This window comes from Jatropha curcas, chromosome 4 (genome assembly GCF_041381405.1).
Source record: "Jatropha curcas cultivar XTBG-Jc1 chromosome 4, XTBG_Jcur_1.0, whole genome shotgun sequence".
NCBI lineage: Eukaryota > Viridiplantae > Streptophyta > Magnoliopsida > Malpighiales > Euphorbiaceae > Jatropha > Jatropha curcas.
This window is the reverse complement of record NC_143154.1, coordinates 30,921,323-30,948,615: the sequence shown is the minus strand read 5'-3', so window position 1 is coordinate 30,948,615 and position 27,293 is coordinate 30,921,323. Positions and strand designations below refer to the sequence as shown.

The 27,293-nt window shown below is 35.1% G+C and overlaps 4 protein-coding genes and 1 long non-coding RNA gene across 12 annotated transcripts; 4 read left to right on the top strand and 1 right to left on the bottom strand.

Moving 5' to 3' along the window:
* Positions 1–2,023: 2,023 nt before the first annotated feature.
* On the top strand, positions 2,024–5,234 carry LOC105645786 (uncharacterized). Its single transcript, XM_012231482.3, has 2 exons — positions 2,024–2,360; positions 3,565–5,234. Exons 1-2 carry the CDS (start codon positions 2,247–2,249, stop codon positions 4,816–4,818), a joined length of 1,368 nt encoding a protein of 455 aa, XP_012086872.1. The 5' UTR covers positions 2,024–2,246; the 3' UTR covers positions 4,819–5,234.
* A 1,088-nt stretch (positions 5,235–6,322) lies between these two features.
* On the top strand, positions 6,323–8,077 carry LOC105645788 (BTB/POZ domain with WD40/YVTN repeat-like protein). The gene has a single exon (XM_012231483.4). It carries the CDS (start codon positions 6,492–6,494, stop codon positions 7,899–7,901), a length of 1,410 nt encoding a protein of 469 aa, XP_012086873.1. The 5' UTR covers positions 6,323–6,491; the 3' UTR covers positions 7,902–8,077.
* Positions 8,078–12,794: 4,717 nt separating this feature from the next.
* CYP86A7 (cytochrome P450, family 86, subfamily A, polypeptide 7) lies at positions 12,795–14,994 on the top strand. The gene is made up of 2 exons (XM_012231484.4): positions 12,795–12,933; positions 13,109–14,994. Exon 2 carries the CDS (start codon positions 13,125–13,127, stop codon positions 14,784–14,786), a length of 1,662 nt encoding a protein of 553 aa, XP_012086874.1. The 5' UTR covers positions 12,795–12,933; positions 13,109–13,124; the 3' UTR covers positions 14,787–14,994.
* A 2,862-nt stretch (positions 14,995–17,856) lies between these two features.
* On the top strand, positions 17,857–25,460 carry YDA (Protein kinase superfamily protein). Of its 8 annotated transcripts, none has more exons than XM_089720324.1 (13): positions 17,857–18,024; positions 18,667–18,745; positions 18,903–19,637; positions 19,739–20,455; positions 21,040–21,127; positions 21,238–21,300; positions 21,650–21,810; positions 21,914–21,989; positions 22,179–22,238; positions 22,329–22,436; positions 22,573–22,812; positions 23,409–23,497; positions 24,172–25,460. In XM_089720324.1, exons 3-13 carry the CDS (start codon positions 19,090–19,092, stop codon positions 24,701–24,703), a joined length of 2,682 nt encoding a protein of 893 aa, XP_089576450.1. In that variant the 5' UTR covers positions 17,857–18,024; positions 18,667–18,745; positions 18,903–19,089; the 3' UTR covers positions 24,704–25,460. The 8 variants fall into 8 exon arrangements, with proteins under 8 accessions (XP_089576450.1, XP_020539543.1, XP_012086877.1 ...); XM_020683884.3 differs by having other exon boundaries at positions 17,857–18,028; XM_012231487.4 differs by having other exon boundaries at positions 17,857–18,028; positions 18,667–18,784.
* On the bottom strand, positions 25,247–27,252 carry LOC110010713 (uncharacterized). The gene is made up of 2 exons (XR_002285713.3): positions 25,659–27,252; positions 25,247–25,576 (listed from the first exon to the last, which is right to left on the bottom strand). It is a non-coding gene; the product is annotated as an uncharacterized LOC110010713 (long non-coding RNA).
* Between the last annotated feature and the right edge of the window lie 41 nt (positions 27,253–27,293).

Below are 27,293 nucleotides of genomic sequence, written 5' to 3'. Positions count from 1 at the left end.
TCTACTCTCACAATATTCAAAAAAAAAAAGAAAAAATCCAATCAAAAAGCCTATGATATCTTAAAATTAAAAACCTAACAATGGCAAGGTTTTAATGGACCCAATTGAACTAAACCTTTAGAACTTGATCATTAGGCTCTTCCATAGATGTACCTGAAGAATAAAGTAGAGGAGAAGAGCAAAGTGAATGGTCAAAAGTGAAGAAAAGGTTTTAGTTACAAAATTGTAAAGGTTCTTTTGCCATGTGGGTTGTGTGGAATAAGGACAATATTTAAAGCTTTTTTATCTTAAGATTTTTTTGTCATTTTATTTTTTATTTTTTGTGTCAATTAGGAAAAGTATTTATGGTCAAAATTTTCATAATTTTTGTTAAAATCCAAGGGCAAAAATGAGAAAAATCTCATTACCAGGAAAAAACTTGACAGGCTATATTATAAAATCAATTAATTTAAATGTAAACTAAAATAGGAATTTGAGGAAAAATAAGAGATAAAAAAAATACCGATGAGAAGAAAAAAAAAAGATTTTAAGGCTGAATTAAGCAATTAAGAAGTTTATTATAGAGTAAAAAATAACTGAGTCTTTAAATTATATTAGAATTAATATTTAATTTCTTTTATATTTAAAAATAACTATTAATTAAAGACTTCACACGAACGAATTTAAATATTACATAATTTAAAGATTGCTTTGCAGTTTACTATTAATTTTACGAAAAAATTAATTAAATTAAAAAAGAAAAAAAAAAAAGGTAAGCGAACCGTGCAAGCTAGTTCAAAGTGGCGGGTAAAGAGGAAGAATTTTAGTGTGTGGGACCCTCTACGTATGCAGTGGGTGATGTGCGCACGAAAGCTAGCGATAGATGTTAGACAAGTAGAAGTCGATGCCTACACACACGTGCGCACTATTTTATTTCATTTTATAATAAAAACATACCTGTAAAAAGACAAAACTGTCCTCGGCGTTGCACAGATATGAATAAAACCGAAAAGTTTGGGTCTTTGATTTGACTCACAAGTCACTCGACCATCTTATTAGAAAGTCATAAACAAAATAATATTTAATGGCGAAACGTAAAAGTTTGTATTTCTGTGTTATGATTATATTTAATTGATCTTTTTTAATTATATGGAGAGTAAAAATTTTTAATTCGACGCTATAAAACCTTTCACTACTTGCATAAATAAAATAGGTTAGTACAAAATTTTAGTGGTGAAATTAAAAAAAGAAATTATAAAATTTAGTGGTGAAATTAAAAAAAAATTAATTTCCATTTTATAGGTAAAGCTTAAAATTTTCTATATTTAATATGATAATTTAAAAAAAAGTTCAAAATTAGAAGGCAGAAACACTATTTTAATTAATTATATTATTTGGTAATATAATATCTACTTCAACATTGAGAGTTTGAGAAGTGTTTTATGAAACATTATTTTCATTAACGTTTAGTGTCTTATAATTTTTTGATGACACCTATATCTTTATCTTGTTCCTCGTCTTTACATCATTTTTTGTCATTTTATATTAAATAATTTTTTGTCATTTTATATTAAACAACTGATCAAACAGTTATTTGTAGCAAACACTTTTATTCTAAAATAGTTATTCTAAAACCACTATATAATCATTAACCAATAGATAATATTTAATATATAACCACTAGTAAACTGACAACTATTAAAACTGCTAACAACTATTAGAACAACTAAATTTGCTGAATAGACCCTAATTTAACTTTTAGATATTAAATTAACTCATATAACATTTAACTTTTAATGTTTTTATGAGAAGTTAATCAAATAGCTAACAGCTAAATATCAGATAACAGACCCTAAATCCTTGATTGCATACTAAGTTCTTTGTCTACGAATCGAACCCCATGAGTTGCTCGTGAAAGCAAATAAAAGTATAACGGAAGGTTGAATAAGTAATTTGAAGAGAGATAAGAAATAAATAGCTTAAAATACAATTAAGTATAATATAAAGTCAGGGTCGTCGATAATTACAGAGAAGCAAGTCGTTGCCGTGTTTGACCTCAGAACTCAAAACCCTTACTTACATTTATAAAACAGTATATATAGAAACACAGACCTTCCCTCCCTTTAATTAAAATTATTTTTTTATTTTAATTTTAAATATATATAAAAAAATTAATATCACTCCGGAACACAACTCAGATTTCGATTTAGATTTTCTCGAGAAAATTCAACATTTTCCTGCAATTACAACACTTTACTTAGGTTGAGATGAGAGCCGTTAATGGAGATTCCAGACCTTCCAACAACGCTTTGGACACTATAAACGCTGCCGCCTCCGCGATCGCTTCCGCCGAGAATCGTGTTCCTCAAGCTACGGTTCAGGTACTTGTTCTTTTTTTTTTTTTTTTAAATTGATTGATTTTAAGCGTTTATTTGTTGTTATTTTTCAGTTTTCATTTTTTCGATGCGATCCTTTTTAGAATCAATTCAGGTTTCAATTGATTTATATATATATATATATATATATATATATATATTTTTTTTTTTTTTTCAATTGATTTATTTGTTGTTATTTATGATTGATTGTGCATTTATGGATTTTTTTTTTCTGTTTATTGCTTTTTATTATTTTTTTAAAGTTCTTTTGGAAGCAAAAACTGAGACAGATTTTGCTTTCTAAAGCAGTGAAGTGCTTCCAAAATAATATGATGATGATTAAACCTCCTTTTAGTGTTCAAAGGTTGACTTCTGTTTGTAGAAAGCATGTTGCTTTAGAATGAGCTGTTTAGTTTTGAAGATAAAGTTGGATGCTTCTTAACAGTATTTGGTTCAATAATGTGGTGTTCTGTAAAATTTCTCAATGGAAGTTCTCTCTTATTTGGTTTTTTTACCTTTCATATGAAAGGGTAATCTAAATTTCCCCCCTATGCACATGGCTGCAAGAGTAATATTGAGGGTATGTTTTTAATTTTTATAGCTGCTATTAAAGGAACTAATTTTCGTATAGACCTGGCCACCAAAAGAAGGGGAAAGAGTAATGAATCCATTTCAGGGTAAGGGTGCGATGTCATTTATGATCCATTTCAAAGCTCATGTTTTTCTTGGAGGATACAATATATTTACGTGGCTGACTTAATGTTGGAAGGTTTTCATAGAGAAGAGAACGATGAGAAAGTAAGGAGAGAGATCTTCTTTACTGTAACAGTTATTCTGATGGTTTTGATTTGTTAGGTGGTTCTCAATTATATCTGTATAACAAACAATCAAACTTACAGCTAGGATAACTTGGGATGCTTTGCTTACCTCAAATGGTACAGTGTGAAGCTGCAATTCGCAAGAGTTTTATTTGACTAGTTTTAATTAGGCTTGATATATATAAAATATAGGCGTCGATATTAACTGCCAACTTTTATATGTCAGCCTCTGTTGAAATATTTTCTATGAGGAGCTAAGGACTGTAGATGTTTAATTGTTTATGTCAATAATGATGGCCTTGTAATCTGTGGTTCTAAATAAGAAGGGGCCTGAAGTGCTTGCTATGTGACTTTCATTCTAATCATTTTTTCATATTATTGTGCACATGCAGAAGCGCAGATGGGGAAGCTGCTTTAGTGTATACTGGTGTTTTGGTTATAACAGACACAGAAAGAGAATTGGGCATGCTGTTCTTGTGCCTGAAACACCTGGCCCTAGAAATGATTCTTCAGCGGCTGAAAATTCAACCCAAACACCTACGATCACACTTCCCTTTGTCGCACCTCCCTCATCTCCTGCATCTTTCCTACAATCAGAACCTCCTTCTGCTTCACAGTCACCGACAGGTGTCCTGTCACTCACCTCTATATCAGCCAATATGTACTCTCCCAGTGGGCCTTCATCCATTTTTGCTATTGGCCCTTATGCTCATGAAACCCAGTTAGTTTCACCACCTGTATTCTCTACTTTCACTACTGAACCATCTACAGCTCCTTTCACTCCTCCTCCAGAGTCTGTACACTTAACTACACCATCCTCCCCTGAGGTGCCTTTTGCTCAGCTGCTTGACCCCAGCATCAGGAATGTGGAGGCTGGACTGAGGTTCCCATTATCGAACTATGAATTTCAGTCTTACCAACTTTATCCTGGAAGCCCGGTTGGCCAGCTGATTTCACCGAGCTCAGGCATTTCTGGATCAGGCACATCATCTCCTTTCCCTGATGGAGAATTTGCTGCCGGTTTTCTTGAGTTCCGAATGGGTGAGCCTCCGAAGCTCTTGAACCTTGATAAGCTCTCTACTCATGAGTGGGGATCACGCTGTGGTTCAGGAACTTTGACCCCAGATGCTGTAAGGCCTACATCTTGCAGCTTCACTCCAGATCGTCCGTTTTCTGATTTTGTATCACACAAACATTCAGACAATGGAAACCAAAATGATGAAGTTGGTGATCATAGACTCTCTTTCGAATTAGCTGCTGAAGGTGTCTTGGGATGTGAGGAACAGAATCCAGCATCCCCTGTCAAAATCATAGGAGACTCTTTGGAAAATGGAACAGTAGCTGCAAGAACAGAAGACTCTACTGAAGTGGTAGATGATTTCGAGTCCCGTGTTGGCGAAACATCTAATGGAACTCCAGAGAAAGCCTCAACGGATGGAGAGAAGGCACCACCACGACACGAGAAGCATAGGTCCATAACTCTTGGCTCTCTAAAAGAATTCAACTTCGACAATGTGGATGGAGGAGATTCCCATAAGCCTAATGCTGGTCCAGACTGGTGGGCCAATGGAAGTGATATAGGGAAAGAAGATGGGGCCACCAAGAATTGGTCCTTCTTCCCTATGATGCAGCCAGGTGTCAGTTAGCAATTATTTAATTCCATCTTCTGATACCTTCCAAGAGGATTTCCAATTTTCCACTTGCTGCAGGGTAAGCACCACACTTGTTGAAGCAAATTCCAGTGAATTTTTAGGGTGTTGTGCAAAAGGAACACTGACCCTGAGATGAAGGCTGTTTTTGAGTCCTTCGTGACCTGAAAACAGGGACAGGTGGTAGTGGCACTTTTTTGCTTACTTAGCATAGATAGTTGTAATATATCTCCCTAGTTAATTTAGACAGAAAGATGAACTAACATTGCTTGTTAGATATTTTTGTGGTGTTGTCTTTTTTTTCATTGTAACATAACTGGTGAATAGGACAGTTTTATACATAATAGTACTGAAGATGAAAATTCGATTTTATAATAACTACTGAAGATAGAAAATTCTGCCAAATTGGGTGATTTTCTTGTGATGGCATGAGATCTGAGTTCAGTATTAATTTTGTCATTGTTAAGTATTTTATCTAAAACCAGAAAACTAATGAACTCTCTGTTCTGGACTTGTATTGGTTTAACCTATTCGTTATCCCATTTTTAGCCTCTTAAGAGCTGCACCAAAGCATGAGGATTATTGTTTTGGGGAGAATAGCAAATTGTTTATGCCTAGTGTTGACTCTGGAGTTCAACTGTTGGAGAAGCTATCTTCAGTAAAATGCATTAGCTTAACACATGAATGGACACCTAAACTTATAAAAAAAGACAGAAAAAAAAAAAATTCCAATGACACTTCTTAATTTTAGGTTGTTCAATTAAACCCTTAAATTAGTAAAATTATATATTATTAAATATTTTAACTTATAAAAATATCTTATACATGGTTTAATACGAATTATTGGAAGATAAAAGTCAAAGATGAATAAAATTTTTCTTAAGCCAGGAAATTTGAGCTCCAAGTTATGTATTTGACCAAATATATTTAAATTTTAGATACGATGAATCCAACTTTCAGAAATATGATATCATTTAAACTTGAAATTTTATGTTTCTAGATTATCAAAAATATGGTCAAAGCTCAAAGGAAGATTCTTTACAGTGTGGAAGTCAAGTTTGTATCACTCATACTATTTATCCACACAAATTGGAAATATGGTCAATTTTTTAATGCTACATATTGCACTTTCTTTGTTACTTCCTTATAAAATATAAAAATATAAACTTTTTTTCCCTAAATTAATTACTCTTCCTTATCTATACAGTTTTATATCTCAAATTAATTTATAATTAAAAAAAGTGGTGAATAAGCATTTTGTTTAGTATATTATTTTTTATTAAACACGTTTTTTTTAATATTAAAAACATATGTTAGTAAGCACATTTGTAGTAGTTGTCTGGAAAACAAAAAGTAAAAACATGGTCTAATGGTCTACGTTGGAAGGCTCCGTTTCTACAGCCAATATTATTTCTGTGATTACAATTTTCAAATAAAAATTTTCAGAACCATAAAAGCTGTTTTAGCTCCAGACAAGAAACCTCCCCTTTCCACGGTTTCCTTTTGACCATTAAGACACACACAACATTTGACCTTCTAGATTGCATCAATTTCTTTCTCCTTATAAAAACACCACCAACCATTATCACCACAACCATCTATCTATAAGAGATCATCGCCGCCTTTGCCTCAGCCGTCATCAAATTCCGAGTTTTCAAGAAGTAACAGAAATGCCTCCTTTTGCTACAACCATGACCTATCAAATGGAGAACCTTAATATTCTTGGTTGTGGAATTAGTCCACAATCGGATGTAGTTACAATTGATGTTGGTGGCCAAATCTTTCAGACCACAAGGCAAACTCTAGCTCTAGCTGGCTCAAAATCTTTGTTCTCTCAACTCGCTGAGTCTACTCAACTGGGTCCTCGATTTATAGACCGAGACCCGGAGTTGTTCGCTATACTTCTTTCTTTGTTAAGAACTGGGAATCTTCCTTCAAAGGCTAAAGCTTTTGATCTTCAAGATTTGATTGCAGAGTCTAAATTTTATAATATTGAGTCTCTTTTAGTAAACTCTTTATCTAATCCTTCTCAATTTGATGCATTTAACCTCGAAAAGTCAATGACTTTGCCGTTGAACGGCAGAGATTTTGCTTCTACCATGGCCACGACGCCGTTTGGGACCTTGCACGTTGCTCATGGCAGTAAAATTACGTCTTTTGATTGGGCTCTGCGCAGGAAGTCAACGATCCTAACCCAGTTCACGGCGATCGATTCTCTCTTGGCGATTTCCCCCAATCTAGCTGCCGCGGGAGCCACAGACTTCTCGGGTATGCAAATTCTTGATCTTGAAAAGGGTTATGTTAGGGATACTCTGTGTTGGGAGAACGCGACCCGATCGAGCTCGACGGTTCAAGCAATCGGGTCCTCGCCAGAGTTCTTGTTGACAAGTTTTGAATCGGGTCGTAGAAATTCAAACTCGATTATGGTCTATGACTTGCAATCGCTTGCCCCAGTAACAGAGATTGCTCATTGCGAGATATACGGGGCAGATCTTGACTCGGCTATTCCAGCCACGAAACTGAAGTGGGTAGAGAGTTATAATGTGGTAATGGCATCTGGGTCTCACAGCGGGCCCTCTGGTATACTGGGGAATGTGAAGTTGTGGGATATAAGGTCTGGAAATGTGGTTTGGGAATTGAAAGAGAGAGTTGATTGTTTCTCTGATATTACTGTTTCTGATAATTTATCGGCAATATTTAAAGTTGGTGTAAATTCAGGAGAGGTCTTTTACACAGATTTGAGGAAGTTAGGTAGTGGGGACAGTAATCCTTGGGTTTGCTTGGGGGATAAGAGGAAAGTGATGAATGTCAAGAAAGAAGGTGTTGGGTCCAAAATTGAGGCTCATGGGAATCAAGTATTTTGTAGTAAAGGAGGGGATTTGGAGCTTTGGTCAGAGGTTGCCATGAATTCTTCGAAGAAAACTGAAGATAGGGTGTTCAGGAAGAATTTGATGGGGAGAGTGAAGGATATCGGAGGATCAAAGATAACCAACTTGGCTTTTGGAGGGAGCAAAATGTTCGTGACTCGTAAGGATCAACAATATGTTGAGGTTTGGCAGAGCTCTGTAAGGGGGTTTTAGATTTTGCAAATTGCTTTAGTTAGGGTTTGGTAGATAATTTTGAAGACATTTATTCTCGTTAAACATTGTGCATTTTGTACTATATGTCTTAATTTGATTCATACAATTGTAAATGTACTGTATTACATCTAAAAAATTGCAATGTGATTAATTCATTATGATTGGTTTGAGATCAATTTGGCCATTTTCTGTTTGCTACTTAAGGTTGATTATCAAGGAGGAGTTGTTCACCTCTGTTTCTTAGTTTATACATTTCCCCTTAACCAACGAACTGACTGTGATATAATTTGGAATTCTGCGCTTGAATAATTGGGATTTTACTGTATTATAATCCGAAATGACTGTGGTTTCTGGATTTTGTCAAATTGGTATCAGAATTTGCAAATTATCAGCTTTCCAAACTGTCTCTATATTTTGTTCATCTTTATGCTTTATGATGCTATGAAGAGCTAAACAGTTCAATCTGTATGTCCATGAGTTATTGTACCGACCAGGGTAGCATGGTTTGGCTCAGCAGTTAACTTTCTATTATGGTATTAATTCTCGGTTTATGCCACACAACTGGATATGAAAGACTATATGGGCACATATACATATAGGATATAACATTTGCTATTCAGATTAGGCTAACAATTTTGGCATCATGAGCTATGATTTTGATGTTGTGAAACTATTCACAATTCAGTTCTGTCATTTAAATATTATTTCTTATAAACTGCAAAATTTTCTTTATTTGCAGTAAAAATTAATGTCATTATTTTGATCTGAAATGTATGGTTGGAGTCTATATTATACATATGAAACGAAATTAAAATGTGATACAGGTTTGTTTGGGCAATGCCATAATCTGGTAGTTTCATGTTTACAGAGCCTACTGCCTTAAAAGGCACTTTTGATTTTGGCATCCTCAGTTTGAAGCAGTGGCTGCATTGCAACATCAGCCTCTACTAGAATGATGTCATTTTACTTTCGAAATTCTGTGCTTTAAACTTCATCTGAGACTTTTTCTTTTCTGTACCCCAAAAAGTTGGAATTTGCATTTTAGATGCAGCGTGTTTTTGCACACGTTTATTTTTGCATTGTTCTGCTATTTGGTGCATTTAGAGCTGCTTTGTAGGAGTTGCTGGGATAAAAAAGGATTTCACCAAAATGCTTAGAAGATCTATAATGCTGAATGTTACAGATTTGACATGAAAAATTGGACAAGAAGATTAAAAATCAATTGCACTATGCTATAATTTTGGTTTTCTGGTGCCTTCGGTTGGGAAGCAAGGCTAGGATTCTCAAGTATCATTGTTCGCCTGAATATTTGTTGTGGGATAAAATTGTCTTGTCGCTTCTTTGTGGAGACATATAAGGAGACTGAATGCCTTGGTCTTACAATTTCTTTCTGTTGTGTTCTTTACTACGCTGGCATATGGTTTGAGAAAGATAGTGTATTCCTTGTTATTTTATTTTCTGTAATTGTCACTGTTTCAGTAATAAATTTTTCTTTTACCTTTAAAAGAAATTCTATTGGACTTTGATGATATTTTCACTTTTCAGACAAGGGTTGCATGTAACTTTTTATAGATCTGATTAAGAAGCATATGCATCAAATTTCGCTTATGAATCCATTTATTTGATCTATTCACAAAGAACAATAAATCTTTTTATTACTGGTGGGAATGACATAATACTGTACTGCATTCCTTTTTTTTTTCCCCTTTTTCTCTTTTATAAGTCCATCCTGACCTTTTTTTCTAACAGAGTATTAGCTCTTACTCAAACATATTTGTTCTTTTTATTACTTCACACTGACAGAGATAGAGTAAGTGTAAAAGATGCACCATGAAATCCCATGGTTCTTTCTTCTAAGGTGCTTAATTTGCAAGCTTATTTCGCTTAATATTCGTATTTTTAGGCACTACGTTTCTGTGAACCAGATACGATTCTGATCAAACATTGAACTTTCTAGTATGCTGACAGTAATAATATGCTTATTTATGTGTGACTTCTGCAAAGTTCCATTTCCAAAGACAACTTGTCAAGTGATTGGAACACAGTTCGACCTCATCATGAAAAATGGGAAAGGCAAATAGTGGAGAAGTCCAGTAATAAAGGTATGTGTATTATAATTTTTTATATTGTACGCCAAAGCGTCCCCTTCCTTGCATATTGTGATGGAATTTCAGGCCTTCAGATGGAGAGCAATGAGATCATGTTTCCAGAACTAACTTTTTTGCTTGGGCACGGTTATGAGTGCTGCTTCCATCTAATGCCAGGATTAGATGTGTAGAACCTCTGATTTCAGACAGCATTTTTCTATGCATTGAATATATTTTAGCTTTTATGTGCTGTTCTATTAATACTTTCAGATAATTTGATTATTCCAGTTCTGTTAATAAATAGATTTTCATCTGATCTTCTTGTAAGATCTAATACTCACTGAATCTGTAGGTTTGAAGTTCGGTATCTTTTTTCCTTTTGACTACTGCCTTTTTTTTTCTCAAATAGGAAAAGAACAGATAGGTCCAGTTACTTGAGGTTTGAGCTTCTTCTGCATTGCCAGGAGTTCTATAGGTAGAGAATATGCCAGAACAGGGTATTCTTTCAGTTGGATAGAGACCCATTAACAGAAATACCACAAATGAAAAATTAAATAGAAAAACTATGTCCCATCTGGACTTCAAATTCCCCAGGGCCCTCTTTGCTGTCTGATTTATAGTTTATCCTGAATGGTTTGTTAACAGAAATATTAACATTCCCTCTATTTCACAGATCAAGAATATCCTAACACTTCCTGCCAAGGTAATATCAGGCTAGCTTAAGTGCACAAGACTAAACCTTGATTGATGAATAAGTGAAAAGATTCCACATTTAACGACTGCATTAATCGTATTGGATAAATATGGAGTTACTACTGCAAATTTAAATTATCGAAATGAAATGACTTGATTTGTATTCTAATACTATGGCACTGAAATTCTCCACATTTCATTAGAACAGGTGCTGTTGAAATTGAGGCAGGTATAGATTATGAAATGGAGGAAATGTGTGGCTCAAAATGGTTTGGCTAGTTGCTTGCACATTCCTTCCTTCCATCTCTATTGATAGCTTTTTGTGTATTAGGACAGCAATTCTCTTATCTGTCATTGAAAGATGATATAATAGCAATGGTATTGACGGAGCCTCCCAAGTCCGATCCCAACTTATAATATACGGTGAGGATTCCAACCGCGTCAATGTTAGGTGGAAATGTTCCTAATTGCAGACTTTTATATTTGCTACTCCACATCTTATTGCCTGCTTAATAAATTAATGTAATTTTTTGATTGAATTGCAATTTCTTAAAAATTCACAGATCTTTCTTATTTATTTGTACCCGCATTTCCATATTTGGGCTGAGATGTTGCTCAAGTAAAGCTTTTCAAGCAGTGATGACTCCAAATTTTAATTGTAAAGTTCAATGAAAATTCATGTATGTAGTTAAACATTTAGCATTGACCTAACACATAACTTGATCTTGAATTTTGATCGATTTTCTTATGGCTTCTTGAATTTTATCGGAATTCAATCATGACCATGCATTTTCATATTCAGGATTGAATCCCGACATAATTATGTACGACGATGGATCATTAGCATAGTTATAGACTATGTGTATGAATTATAAATATGTTTATAAAATTATCATAATTTTCAAAAGAAGTGTGTCATATTTCTAACTACTGAGAAGACCAATATCCTGATAATTGGCCATTTAAAAAGTGGTTAGAAGTTATAACTTTTTGAGGGAGAGAGAGGCATTAATTGATCCAAAGAAACTGGATTAAAAATTTCAATTGACCCACATGTTGATTAGAAAATAAATTATTTATCCCCACCCTAAATTACACAGATTACAGACATAATACTCGCAGTAAAAATTTGGATTAATTCATATTCCTACCCTAATTATAGAATAGGACACTGCTTGGTTCCATCAAGCCTTACAAAACCGAATACGTTGTCGTCCAGACTTTTCATTTTCAGCAATAAAAACCCGTTAAAACGGGTGAGCGGCTCAATCAATTAATGAATGGTGGGCCTCTCGTCGTCATTCGCTAAACCTTAGTAATAACCTATCACCTATAGTATAACTCATTTTTCTGCATTGAAGTGAAAGGATAGAGAGTTACTTATACATAACGTCGTTGCACAGCAATTAATTATATATATATATATATAAAATTCAATTAGTATGTGATTAAACAACATGTATATATGATTAATGCCCACAGGCATTATGCATGCCCAAATAATTGCTTGCTGGAATTATTATTATTATTAAAATAGAAGCAACTATCTATTGATCATCTATTCTTTGTCATACTCATACCCCACATATATATATATTTTCTATTCTCCTTCTTCTTCTTCTTTTCTTCATTGAATGGAAGATAAAGAGGAGGCAGCAGTTTCCTGAAAAATTAGGTGAGCATCTCTATTTTCTTTTATTGGTTACATCAACTCTTTCTTTTGGATTTGTAAAAAGTTAAAAACTAACTTTAAAAGGAAATGAAAAATCTATAATGATGTTTACTTTGCGGTTTAAGATTGGAGTATATGGTTCCTAGATAGCTAGAATGCATTTTTGAACATGGCTCGTGTCTTCTAAAATGTCTGCCGACTTTAGCTTTGTCAAAATATTAGAGGGTTGTTGCCGTTTTGCCTTAATTAACTTCAACAACCTCCCCTACCATTTAATGGCCGTTCTTTCTTATTTTGCTTTTGCATGGCTCATTATATTTCTATTGTTTCTCCAAAATTAATGATCACATCAAAGAAAAAAAAAATTAAAAAAAAAGTTATTTATACATTCATCAGCACAACTGACAACATGACAGTCTGTTATCCTCCTCCTCCCTTATTTATTGCTCTTCTACTTTCTCTATAAAACCCCACTTTCTCTCTCACTCTTACTCACACAGTTCTTGCTCTCCCTCTCTCTCTTTTCACTTCCCAAGAAAACCATACTTTCTTTTTCTCTTAAACCAAACATCCAAGAAACGTAAGACTCTGTTTCTTTCATCTTCTCCATTGTTAATTTTGATTTTTCTGTTCTTTTTTTTTTCTTCTAAATTAAAGTTTGATAATTACATTCCACCAAGAGTTTCATTTCTTGAATTTTTTTTTTGGGTTAATTGCGTTTCTCGAATATATATTTTTAATATTTTTTTCTTTAGGGTTACGTTTCGTGCAATGGATATGATGTCAATGGTTCTTATGGTCGTATCAGCTTTTGTTGCTTATTTGCTATGGTGGAAAATTTACTCTCGATCTCTCAATGGTCCAAGTGTATGGCCCTTACTGGGTAGTCTTCCTGGTCTCATCAAGAACTCTAATCGCATGCATGACTGGATTGCAGACAATCTTCGGTCCAGTGGTGGCACGTACCAGACTTGCATATGTGCAATTCCTTTTTTAGCCCGGAAGCAAGGTCTCGTGACTGTCACGTGTGACCCTAAGAATGTAGAGCACATCTTGAAGGCCAGGTTTGATAATTACCCTAAAGGTCCTACTTGGCAATCTGCGTTCCATGATTTGCTGGGTGAAGGTATCTTCAACTCTGATGGTGACACGTGGCTATTCCAACGTAAGACCGCTGCACTGGAATTCACCACTAGGACTCTTCGCCAAGCCATGGCTAGGTGGGTTAACCGAGCCATTAAAAATCGGTTTTGTCCGATGCTCGAGTCGGCTCAGCTCCGATCACAGCCGGTTGACCTACAAGACTTATTGCTTCGGCTCACTTTTGATAACATTTGCGGCTTGGCTTTTGGTAAGGACCCACAAACTCTCTCGCCGGAGCTTCCTGAAAATGGCTTCGCAGTGTCTTTTGACCGAGCGACAGAAGCCACTTTGCAACGCATCATTTTGCCGGAGGTTGTTTGGAAGCTGAGGAAATGGCTTCGGCTTGGAATGGAAGTCAGCATGAGCCATAGCCTTGAGCACATTGACAACTATTTGTCCGACATCATCAAGACACGTAAGATTGAATTGGTGAGTCAGCAAAAAGGAGTTGGCATTGAAAACCCTCATGATGACCTATTATCCAGGTTTATGAAGAAAAAAGAATCCCAGAAGGACAAGTTCTTCCAACACGTGGCATTAAACTTCATCCTAGCTGGACGCGACACGTCATCGGTGGCACTGAGCTGGTTCTTCTGGCTGGTGAGTCAGCACCCAAAAGTTGAGGAGAAAATCCTTATGGAGATTTGCAGCGTTTTAATGGAGACACGTGGCAACAACATTTCAAAATGGTTAGAAGAACCATTAGGGTTTGAAGAAGTTGACCGATTGATATACCTTAAAGCAGCATTGTCCGAAACCTTAAGGTTATACCCTTCAGTTCCACAAGACTCAAAGCATGTGGTCGTCGATGATGTTTTGCCGACCGGAACTCGTGTTCCAGCAGGATCATCAGTAACATACTCAATATATGCCATCGGTCGAATGAAATTTATATGGGGAGATGATTGCTTGGAATTCAAGCCAGAGAGATGGTTATCAATGGACGGTAAAAAAATTGAGGTACAAGATTCATATAAATTTCTGGCATTCAATGCAGGACCAAGGATATGTTTGGGTAAGGATTTAGCTTATTTGCAAATGAAATCAATTGCTGCGGCAGTGTTACTCCGCCACCGGCTGTCGGTGGCGGCAGGCCACCGTGTGGAGCAAAAGATGTCATTGACATTATTTATGAAGTATGGATTGTTGGTGGATGTACACCCAAGGGATCTGAAGCCTATATTGGAAAGCATAGGCAAGAATAATAATAACAGTGGTAAAAATGAGGTGGTAAAGGTAATTAATGGTAATCATCATGTGGAGGTAGAAATGGCTGCTGCGGTTGCTTGAAAGGATTTGGTTTTTCCATTTATTTACAGAAAAAAAAAAAAAAAAAGATATTGCGAATAGGTTTTACCATAATTATCTATGTTTATAAACAGATTCACAATCATGATGATCATAAGTTGTACGGTAAATATACCATGATTTATGTATCAGGTTTTTCAATTCCTATGTTTAAAATAAAAATATAAGTGTCTTGATTGTTTAAGGTTAACTTGAATGTTTAATTGGATTAAAGACATTAACTTAACAAGTTGTCTGAAAATTGATCCACGAGTAATAAATTAAAACGTCACGATGGACCAACCTAATGAATAGATTATAATAATATTCATGGCTTAGATCATTAAAATTTCAACTTTGGACACAAAAATCTTGAAAGATTCAGATGTTGGACAAACTTATTTTAATTGATATTTATATTTGCTCTTATGTGGCACATGTTATCAATTGGTGGAATTGTTGGGCAACAAAAACAATATTACTAATTATCATATATAATTACCTTTACATCACTTTCTTATATATATCTTTACTTGAAAGAAATGTATTCTCTGAGAAAATGATTGCTATAAATGAGTGCCTTCGAGTTTGGCACAATAAGAATATATTGAAGTTTGAGTCTAAGTTCGAGTTCAAACTCAATTCGAGTTGACATTTGACTTGACAATTATAAATTAACCAAACTAGAGCTTGAAGTTAAAGTTTACCAAAATTAAATAGAGTTATTTTAATTAATTTTGACTTATTAACTAGCACGCGATAGACTTTACTCATGAACTCAGTTTGATAAAATGTTGGTTCACAAACTGATTCACGAGCTAATCAAGTCAAGCCTTGAGTAGATCGCGAGCGGCTAAGTCTATTTACAAGCCTAAATTTTTCATTATTAAATGTATATCAATTGTTGTCTAGCAAATTAGCCTGATTTTGTGTAGACAGGAGCCTGGTTTTCCGAGGAAGATTTATGCATTGTTGAGACCAATAAAACCTGGAAAGTGAAATGTTCCTAGAAAGACAGCCAATGACCTAAATTAATAAACAAAGTACCCACCCTCCACCAATTTTTTGACTTTTGATGTATGAGTACAGGAATTAAGAAGAGAGGCTGATGTATTCAATTCTTTTTATTAGAAGAGATCAGGTTTTTTAAACTTGTTTTTGGTAAATTATATAATAGAATCAAGTTTTATTATTTTTAATAATAACTATGAAAAACTATATACAATAAATATTTATTGAAGTTTTCGAACAACTAGATGTGGTATGATCAGTCTTATAACTAATGAGAGGAGTGAAAGATTTTACTTTTGTGTCTTTTCGATCATAAGAATTTTCACCAATAATTTAAGGGAAACACTACTCCTGTTACGTAACTCATCATGTGATTTGAACCCGATGGACCTTCCAGTAAAAATAATTAGGTATTTGTAGCAGTAGAACGTGTGGGCCTAGAGTAACGATTGTGGGCTAGCTTAACTCAGGCCAGTCCCATTCACTTCCGGCCCAACTTTGATGACAAACATGATAGGTATGATTATAATTGAATATTCATATAAAATTATTTTACAAGTTAAAGTATATAATTATTATAAATTTATAAATTAAATTTTTTAATAGATGAAATTCAAAGTTTACAAAATTCAATGTCATTCATTCATTTAAAAACCAAATATAAAAGTATTAAAAATAAGAAATTAGAGCATATATTCTTACATCTGAATTGACTTGAACATGTCACGATCATGCAATAAAGTTTTTATTCCAAAATATTTGACTGCTAGTATATTTTGAGTTTACACACGGTTGGGCATTGGTCAAATGTTGGAAGCTTTCCTCATTAATTAATACATACATAAATTATAATCATTTGTCCAATATAAATAGATTCAATTTCCTTTTTATTTGTCATAAATTGTAGTTTTATTTTCTATTTTAAAATATCATAATCTTTATAATTTCTTTTCCTCATTCATTTGTCATAAATCATAATGTTATTTCTAATTTTGAATTATGATAAGCTTTTGAATTTTCTATTCTACTAATATTTAATATGTATTTTTATCGATAAATATTCGGTTATTACTATTCTCTCCGTCTTATAATTATAGTATTAGTTTGACTTTCACAAAAAGTATTATGATGTTGTGGATAAATAACTCAATCATAATATTATTGAAACTAATCAAAATTTAATTTTTTTTGATTTAAAAGTCTATACAATCAAAATTATAAAATTGATTAATATTGGTGGCAACAATTTATTAATAGAGATACACATTAAATGGGAGTAAAAATAGAAAAATTAAAAAAATTAGACTTTAAAAAAAGAAAACGAACTATAATATATAAGTGAAAAAGAATTTAAGACTATTATTATGAGACAGAGTAAGTATTAATAAGTAAATCTTAAAATAAAAAATTAATTTAAAAATGAAATTTTTTTAGTGTTATTTACTGACATCTGAATTTTATTACCAAAGACTGTATAATTTAATTTGAAATTTAATTACAATTAAGGTTTTTCGCACTTTTCGTAGATAAAAAATAAACTTTTAATATTTCACATTAGTGAAAAAAAATTAAATAAAAAATTATGATTAATTAGATTAACTAGAGCACGTGTCTGAAAGTCAAGACAGTAATTGTCTTACGAGGCAAAAAGAGTTGATAGTGTTACTTGATGATTATATTTAAAAATAAAAATAAAAAATTAAATATTGTCAAATAAAAAAACAAAAAGGTGGATCTTCAATCTTCATCAATATTAAAAAAAAAAAAAAAAAAAAAAACACAATTGCGTAAAGCATGATAAATGGAATATTGAGTAAGAGTAAGTGCCATTTAAATAATTAATATAAGTCACAGTTCGTGATCCCATGCTTCACGTGTCACAACAAACCTTATGTTCTTTATCATCTTTCGTTGACTAAGCAGCACAACTCAAAAATCTGTCAAATTAACGGTCAAGATTTCACGTCGTAAGTTATTACCATACATCACAGACCTTACGCGGGGTCTTCCCGTTTTCCAATAATTAATATTTTACTACAATTAACGCTAAGACAACTTTCTCTCTCTATCCCTCTCTCTAAAAAGAACATACAGATACAGGCCCTCGCTTTCTCTCTCTCTCCACATATCTTTTCTAGCTTTCTTTCTTTGAGACTTTTGAGCTTCTCTTCTTCTTGTCTGCGGAGAAGTGACACTGCTGTTTAGAGCTATACATTCACCATTTAAAATTGTAGGTAATGATTAAGGTTCTTTGCATGCTTTTAACATTTGAGCTTTTTTTTTTTCCATAGGAGCTGTTAAATCTTCAATTTTTAAGAGAATTATGGTGTTAAAAGAGTTCATATGCTTGTTTCAAGTGAATTTGGAGATGTGTTTTCAATTTTTAAGGTATTGGTTTTTCATTAAAGTTGTACTCTTGAACTCTTTAGCTTCTTTGGAATTTGGTGGCGTTTGCTGTTTTATTTTGGGGTTGAAAATGGTTGAATTTGTAGATCTATTATTGATATTTGATAAACTATGTTCTGGATTCTTGAGGTTTAAGATGTTATGTTGCATTATCCTGTAAAGGGGGAGTATTGAAAGATGGATCTAATTCAACTGTGGTTGTTAGGTGTCAAAGTCTCTCATGCTAGCATATAAGTCTTGAATTCTGTTTGGGTTGCAGAAATTGAACTGTTATGGGTTACATACAGGAATGAGAACTGATTAAGTGGTGAACTAAAAGTTAAGGCTGACAATTTTAGGTGAATGCATGTGGTATAGTCATGTCTTGGAAAATAAGTCATTAATGAGTTTAAAATCAATTGCAAGATGCTTTAAAATTGTTATTCTAGCTGCAAATAGTCTGATTAGAGTTTCCTAATTCTGCTAGTGAAAGTCTTTGCCAAGGCTTAGCTATACAGTCAGCCAAAATGGGTGAAGCCACCAACCTTTAGGTATCAGCATCTAAGGTTTGATGCCACTGACAACTGATAAATTCTTTTTATGCTGTACGTGCGTGTATGGTGATGATGTGTTCTATATCTCTTTTAATTCTTTCTGAATATTATATGTTCTAATTCATGCGTTGATTGCAGTTACTAATATTGCTGTTGTTTTTGTTTGCAGAAAAACTGACAACTAAACAATCCTGCAGGTTCATACTTGGCTTAGAATCCCAGACAGAGTTTTGGAAATTCACTTGCTCTCTTTCCTGGGATTTATGCGGACATAACAATCACTTGTAATTTAAGTAGTGCATATATGGTAGTCACCTTAAGTTAGAATTTGTGTTATTATTTTATTGCATATAAATATGCCTTGGTGGGGAAAGACATCATCCAAAGAAGACAAGAAGAAAACAAATGGAAGTATCATTGATGCAATACATCGAAAATTCAAGATTGCTTCGGAAGAAAAAGACAATAGTAGATCAGGAGGTTCTTGGAGACGGGGTAGTGACACTGTTTCAGAGAGGGGATCCATATCACGGGTGCCGTCAAGGTCACCATCGCCTTCCACACATGTTTCGCGCTGCCAAAGTTTTGCAGAAAGGCCTCATGCCCAACCGCTTCCACTTCCTGGGGCGCGCCATGCTGGCATTGGACGTTGTAATTCTGGAATTAGTGCATCAATAAGACCAAGACTGGATGGAGGTTTGAAGCCTTTGGATTTGCCTCTTCCAAAACCTGGATGTGGCCCTAATAGATTAGGACATGCTTACACTGAGGGTGATATAGCTACAGCTTCTGTTTCTAGTGCTAGCTCCACTGACAGTGACTATCCATCTGATTCACGAATCCTTAGCCCCCTCACATCTGACTATGAAAATGGAAACAGAACTGCTACAAACAGTCCTTCGAGGTGAGTTTTTGTGTATATGCGCAATGAAGATCATGTTTTTTGACGTGCCATATGTGTGGTTCTGTTTTCTCTCTGACAAAATTTGTCTTTCTATTTTGAAGTATGAAGCACAAAGATCAATCCCATATTTTCAGTCCAAAGTACTCAAAAGAGATATTGAAGCCTGCTGACTTTTCACTCAATAATCAGATTCCTTCTACATCACCAAGACGGGCTCCTTTAAGCACTCATGTACAAAATATGCAGATTCCTCATCGAGGTGCACTCTACAGTGCTCCAGACAGCTCATTGTCAAGTCCTTCTAGAAGCCCAATGAGAGCATTTGGACCTGAGCAAGCTATTAACTGTGGATTATGGGCAGGGCTAGGCTCTGGACATTGCTCAAGTCCAGGTTCTGGTTATAACTCTGGGCATAACTCAATAGGTGGAGAAATGTCAGGACAGCTGTTTTGGCCAAATAGTAGATGTAGCCCCGAATGTTCTCCAATACCTAGTCCCAGAATGACAAGCCCTGGTCCCGGCTCCAGAATACACAGTGGTGCTGTCACCCCTCTGCATCCACGAGCTGGAGGTGCTTCCATGGAATCACCTACAAGCCGGCCTGATGATGGGAAGCAACAAAGTCATAAGTTGCCCCTCCCGCCGATAACAATCTCTAATACTTGCCCCTTTTCACCTGCATATTCAACTGCAACATCTCCTTCAGTGCCCCGAAGTCCTAATCGGGCAGACAATCCAACAAGTCCTGGTTCACGTTGGAAGAAGGGTCGTCTGCTGGGGAGAGGCACGTTTGGACATGTGTATCTGGGGTTTAACAGGTCAGTTGGAATGGTTATATGCTTAATATTTATGCACTTGAGAGAGAACGTATAATTATCTTATAGCTAGCTTTGACCTATGATCATATAACATTGTTATTGAATTGTCCATGACTTGTAGTACTTTAGAACAATACATGAGATTGAAATCACTAAAATCATTGTTGTTCCAAAAACATGCAGTTTGTCTTTATGTTATAAAATGTAAGAATTTAGGGGAATAATATATTATATGATATTGCACTTCAATGGCTAAAGTGCATTCAAATTATTAGATTTGGGACTAAAATATGCTTGAATTTCACAAATCAATGGTTAAAGTGTTGTATAAGTTTCCAAAGTATCATAACTAGGTGTTCCTTAAGCTGAATCTCTGGAGTTTGTAATAGTTTTCTTCAACCTCAAGCACTGTCGTTGGAATTATTGTGTCTTTGTTTTACTTCAGAATTAAACCCTGGATTTGAAGGTATCATTAAACTCCAGAGAAGCTGAGTTATGAACAAATCTTTTCATGAGCATTCTCTTCTCCAATAATTTTAACTGTATTATGCACGTCTCATTTGAATTTGTTGTTTGGGCTTTAGTGAAAGTGGGGAGATGTGTGCAATGAAGGAGGTAACTCTATTTGCAGATGATCCAAAATCAAAGGAAAGTGCACAGCAGCTGGGACAAGTAAGTTTACTTGGGTAGATTCATTGGGATTTTACAGTTTAATGGCCATAAATCTTAAAATACAGTTTACTTATCTGAGAGATTTCTTAATGATTGATAATATCTGGCAGGAAATTGCATTGTTAAGTCGGCTGTGGCACCCTAATATAGTGCAGTATTATGGATCTGAAACGGTAGGTGCTTTTAACATATGCTTTCATTGTTAAGGACATTATTTTTATAAGGTTGAATTAATGTGATTAATATTGTTTCATGCTAAATATTCTTCTTTGGTATGTATTCCTTGTGCCAAATTGCATTGTTGATTATTGTTCCAGAATTTTGGAACTGCTAAGAGGTTGCAACGCTTTACAAGCAGATATATTTCTGCAATAATCTATTGGTTTTTGTGTTTAAATTTTTATAGTGTCATATTGCTACCTTGTATAATGTTAAGGTAGTGTTATATTTTATTTTGATTATCATTAGAAATAAATTAGCAATCAGTCGTCTAGATAACCTGGTTCTTTATTGGCTGAGCAGGTTGATGATAAATTATATATATACTTGGAGTATGTTTCGGGCGGTTCCATCTATAAACTTCTTCAAGAGTATGGTCAGTTTGGTGAAATAGGCATTCGTAGTTACACTCAACAAATCTTGTCCGGGCTTGCTTATTTGCATGCTAAAAACACTGTCCACAGGTATGACTTTTTGTTGCTACTTCATGGTCTGGATATATTAGAAACATGGTTTATCAAATGTTAGAGCATGATTATGCTTATGTCTAGTTTTTGTTTTATACAGAGATATTAAAGGAGCAAATATTCTTGTAGACCCCAGTGGCCGCGTGAAACTGGCAGATTTTGGGATGGCAAAACATGTGAGAATAGCTGTCTAAAATTTTTTGAAAAATTGCTGACATTTATAAATTTTGCAAACTAAGAAAATCAATCTCCTATAGATGTTGGTCGTTCGCAAACTAAGAAAACATGGAAGTAAGATGCTTTTATGCATGCATATTAACCTGTTAGCCATGTGCTCTAACCTGTTTTAACTAACTAATCTCCAGATAACTGGGCAGTCTTGTCCACTATCATTCAAGGGGAGTCCCTACTGGATGGCGCCTGAGGTCTGCATTTTTTACTGCATATTCCATTTCTGCCTTTAGTTTGTGATGATGCTAATCAGTTTCTTTTAAATGTATTGAAATTATTTTCAGGTGATAACAAAGTCGAATGGTTGCAATCTTGCTGTTGATATATGGAGCCTTGGTTGCACAGTTTTAGAGATGGCAACATCAAAGCCACCATGGAGTCAATACGAAGGGGTTAGTAATACTACATCTATAAGTTTAGTTATTAGATTTGTGACATTACTTGTGCAAATTAGCATAGCATTTCCCTTGGTGAAAGTGAGAGTACTTGAGTCCTGACCCGTTGATTGTTTGACCTACTTCTTCAAAGGTTGCCGCTATGTTCAAGATTGGAAACAGCAAGGAGCTTCCTGCAATTCCTGATAATTTCTCAGATGAGGGGAAGGACTTCGTGAGGCAATGCTTGCAACGGGACCCATCACATCGCCCTACGGCTGCTCAACTTTTGGAGCACCCTTTTGTGAAAAATGCTGCTCCATTAGAGAAACCAATTTTGGTTGCTGAGCCTTCAGAAGCAATGCCCATGGTTATGAATGCAGGAAGATCAATGGTATTGGGAATTCTCTCTTTAATTTCCATGCTACCTTCATGTCTTCAATTTGTTATAAGCCAAAAAGTGCATAGTTGTTTTTACTTGCATTCAACAATAAATTTTGTCCTCTTCAAAACTGGGGTGCAGTTTCATGAGCATTGTTTTTTGCTCTTTGATGATCTAGTGATGAAAATTCAACATTTGAAATTTGACTCTCTTATATGATCATTTTCATTTCCATCACGAGTTTGATTTGCTGAAGTGGATCACATCTATTGCTTGCTACATTGTCATGGAGGGTTTAGAATAGTCAATTTTAACATTTAGGCAGAAAATGTTACCTTGTTTTTGTGAATATATTGTGAAGAGAAGTTGTTTTTAACTTTGAATTTGAGTGTATTGGCACCTTCTCGCCTCCCCCAAACCTCCCAACAAGTAATGGAAAAGTGTTGGCCTGCCTAGTTAGCTGTTTCAGTTATAACATATTTTGTTTTCTTTCTGATGCTTTTGTATGTATTTTCTTGGTCATTTCTCTATCTTTTTCTACCTTATCTGCTTTGACTTTTATGACCTTTGACTTGACTTTTGGGTTTCAATCTTGGATATGAAATTAGGGCATTGGGCACGCCAGAAACATTGCAGGCTTTGATTTAGAAGGGTTTGCTATCCATCAATCTCAAGGCTCAAAAACTGCAGGGTCCAGGTTCCTTTTATCTCTTTCTCTTCTCCAATGCATATCTGTACGTTTAATCTACATTTGCTTGTGTGAATAAATGCACTCACACACTCCTATATGTGCTTGCAGAAATACATATTTGGGTTATATCTGGTGAACTTCATATGGCATATATGAGGATTATTTGCAAGTCTATTATTATCTTATTAAGATGAACTAGTAGTCTAGTACTATAGACAACATAGTTTAGCTGAAATAGAGGTGTTTCTTATTCTATGTATTATATATACTACATGTTATGTTTCTCATTTTGATGAAATTTGGGGCATTCAGTATCTCTTTATCACCAATCGCCATTCATACAACTGAAACAAAATAAATGTGGTGGTGGTGGTTGCTTTCTTCAAATGTTAACAGTAGTTTATATCTAGCATTGTTTGTTCTGTAAATGATGATTAGCATGGTATGTTTTCCTCCATTCGTCTTGCTCTTGAACCATGTTAATGCTGTTTTAAAATGTGCTCTACTGAAAGGAAGAAAAGCCTGTCCATGCTTTTATGATGGTTTCAATCTGCAACGAGTTGGTTTTTTTCCATGACTCATGTTAGTTACTTGAGTTGTTCAGAACATGTAAGCTGACTATTATTTTTATCTAATTGACACCTTTTATTTCTTTACTAAATTTTGCCCTTCTATTCCAGTGAAATTCATACACCGAAGAACGCATCCTGTCCAGTTTCTCCAATTGAGAGTCCTCTTCTACATTCAAGGTCCCCACAGCATATGAGCGGACGATTGTCTCCATCTCCTATATCTAGTCCTCATACTCAATCTGGTGCATCCACACCTCATACCGGTGGTAACGGTGCAATCCCATTTCATCATGCAATGCAGCCAACAACTTACTTACAGGAAAGCATGGGAATGATCCCAAGGTCACATAACATTTTGTATGCCAATAGCAATAATCCATATCAGGATCCCAAGCCTGATTTTTTTCGAGGGATGTCACAACCCTCTCATGTTTTCCGGGAGCTGATTTCTTCAGATAATAGCTCTCTTGAAAACCAGTTTGGACGACCTGGCTATGCAGACCCCAGGGAACAATATAATAGGCAGCCTGTCTTGGCTGATCGTGTGTCTCAGCAGCTCCTTAGAGATCATGGGAAGCTGAAGCCATCCCTGGACCTAAATCCAACCTTCTCAATGCTTGGCCGTACCAATGGAATCTAACTTGCACTGAAAACAATTTTCAGTACATTCCTTTAAAGTCAAGATTGACCATGTGGTTAAGTTTGGATCTTCTGAAACCTTGAATGGCAGAAAAAATGTTTGGAAGCAGAATCTGAATACTTGGATACAGAGTTCATATGATAACCAATTTGCATAAAATATGCATGGAGATGATGGATAGTTGGCAACACTCAAATTGTTCTCACTTGTGATGATTGATTCAAGATTTTTACTTGGCAACTATAATATTTCACCTTATCTTTAATTAAGCATGTTTTCATGTCAGCTGTGATGGTGCAAAAGCTCATATTTGAACAAATGGTTTATTCGGAGGAGAAGGTGGCAGCATTCAGCAGCTCCTTGAAACCGGGAACATATATACTGGTGTAAAGAACTGTATATCCTATTACACTTGAAACGGAGTAAGAAGAGCTATTACCATTTCTGAACTTTAATAGCTTGTCTTTTTCCTTTCACTGTTTTTTGGGTGGAAGGATATTGGTGGAAATTTAAAAAATTTTGTACAGAAAGTTGGAGTCCAGATTTTGTCGAACAATGACGATCGAGAATTGGATGCTTGACCTGATATTTTTTTTTGTATCAGTATATGGCAGCTCAAAAACAGAACAGACTATGCTGCTCTGCTGATACTATTGCATCTACTTTATCTACATTAAATCAAATTGACGACATCTAATTTAACCATCTGTAAATTTATTACTTGTGAATGAAATCCTTTGAACATTGTGTCTGCAAACTAAGATTCTTTGAAACCCTGTTCACTTTGTCTTGGTGAAGTTGAAGCTAAAATCCTGCAATTCTTTGCAGTTCTTGATCTTAAGACAGAGGGCTTGGACTTTTTGAATCAATGATCTGTTTTTTGCATCGTTTGTTAAAGACTGAACAAATGTAACAGTAGAATAAGAAATTATTCACAAATGTAAAAGGAGCATACATCAGTAAAGTCTCTGACAGAAAAACTTAACAGGCTCCTTACATTCAGCTACCCTGAACAGAACAGAGAAAGGTAAGAGTGGCTTGCATCACACAGGAAAACACCCACAAATCATCACAGCCTCGCAAGGATTGCCACCCAACAAATATTTGAGAGACTTCAATAAATCAAACTCCAGTAAATCAGAATATTGTTCGACCGGTTTAGGTCGAAACTTCTTATTTATAATATAATTCAAAAAACTAAAGTCTAAAACACGAGATTTAGACATTTCTCTTGGGGAAGAACTAAACTTAAAGGTCTCCACATGAATACACGGGTCAGGACGTTCAGGATAAATGAACCCGGCTTTAATGGTGCAAGGTGTCCTTTCCCCTACACAAGATATGGAACCACGTCCAGCTACGTGATATGGGCGATATGGCATTTGTGTATGCGCAACGCTATCCGTATACCCGATATCATCATCATCAGGCTCTAATTTAGGTTTTAAAAAGTATAGGGGAAATGGGCAATCAAATTTCACAGGAGATAACAGATATGCACGAAATGGAGAGAAACACACTTCGTCAACAAGTATGAAGTCCATCCGGTAGGGCGATTGATATCCAGACACAGTATCTGTTTTTGATTGCTAGTTTGAGATAAAAAGCCTGGAACCTCCTACACAATAGGAGTCTATTGTAATCATAGGGGAATATTCAGAGTATTCCATAGGTTCAGGAAGTTCGGTCCAGCTATTTTCAGTTGGATCAAACAGCTCAAAACTTGGACGTCCGACATAAAAACCACTTCGATAAAGCATTTGGGAGAAAACACAAACCTTACCGTCAAAGATAACCACAGAAGGGCGGACTTTCGAAGCCTTCATCTCAGATAATTCGCCCAGCAGCATCCCCCGTGAAAAATCATAGCCTAACACAGTGGATTCCCAATCCCCCTCTTTGCCCCGTCTTTTTATATTACTCAGATCCGGGATGATGTACCGACCGCCGAACATATATAAGATCGATCCGCAAAAAGCGAAGGCCGTACTAAAGGATAACAAGGAATTTGCAATTGAAGAACTGGATTCAGCGTCGGTATACTGATTGGATTAGGTTTACAATTCAGATTGAAAACGTATACTGAATAAAAAGTACCCCTCGGCTGCCTTAATACACAGCAAACGATACAAACTTTCTCAGAGGCCATCACCGCATCTTCAGCCTCTAGAGCCACGTGTTTTGACGTCTCCCCAAATCCAGAGGGTTGAGATAACAGCCGCTTTGCCATTTTCGTTTGAAGAAGACGCGTAGGTTTTAGGGTTTGAGGAGCTTGATGATCCGTTTCTTAAATACAACGTTTTCTTGCATGGTGGTCGCACGTACTTCAAATTAGGGTTTTCTTTCGTTTTTGATTGGTTTGTTATTAAACTCGGTCCGAATATTCACCGGCCAGCCAAAGAATCAGATGGATGTGTCACTGGTTTAATGAGCGGATCAATGATTCAATTAACGGGTATAATAATATTAATAGTATGTATTGAAATAATTATAATTATAATATTAATTAATTAATGTGTTCAAATTGATATTTATACCTCGAATTTGAGTATTCTAAGCTAAATGATACTTTACAAATTATTTATATCAT

Coding starts and splice junctions, on each gene's coding strand:
- LOC105645786 (XM_012231482.3), top strand. CDS start 2,247: ATGAGAGCCGTTAATGGAGATTCCAGACCTTCCAACAACGCTTTGGAC. Junction 2,361..3,564: donor TTCCTCAAGCTACGGTTCAG/GTACTTGTTCTT, acceptor GTGCACATGCAG/AAGCGCAGATGGGGAAGCTG.
- LOC105645788 (XM_012231483.4), top strand. CDS start 6,492: ATGCCTCCTTTTGCTACAACCATGACCTATCAAATGGAGAACCTTAAT.
- CYP86A7 (XM_012231484.4), top strand. CDS start 13,125: ATGGATATGATGTCAATGGTTCTTATGGTCGTATCAGCTTTTGTTGCT.
- YDA (XM_020683886.3), top strand. CDS start 19,090: ATGCCTTGGTGGGGAAAGACATCATCCAAAGAAGACAAGAAGAAAACA. Junction 21,301..21,649: donor AGTATTATGGATCTGAAACG/GTAGGTGCTTTT, acceptor TTGGCTGAGCAG/GTTGATGATAAATTATATAT. Junction 23,498..24,171: donor TCAAAAACTGCAGGGTCCAG/GTTCCTTTTATC, acceptor CTTCTATTCCAG/TGAAATTCATACACCGAAGA.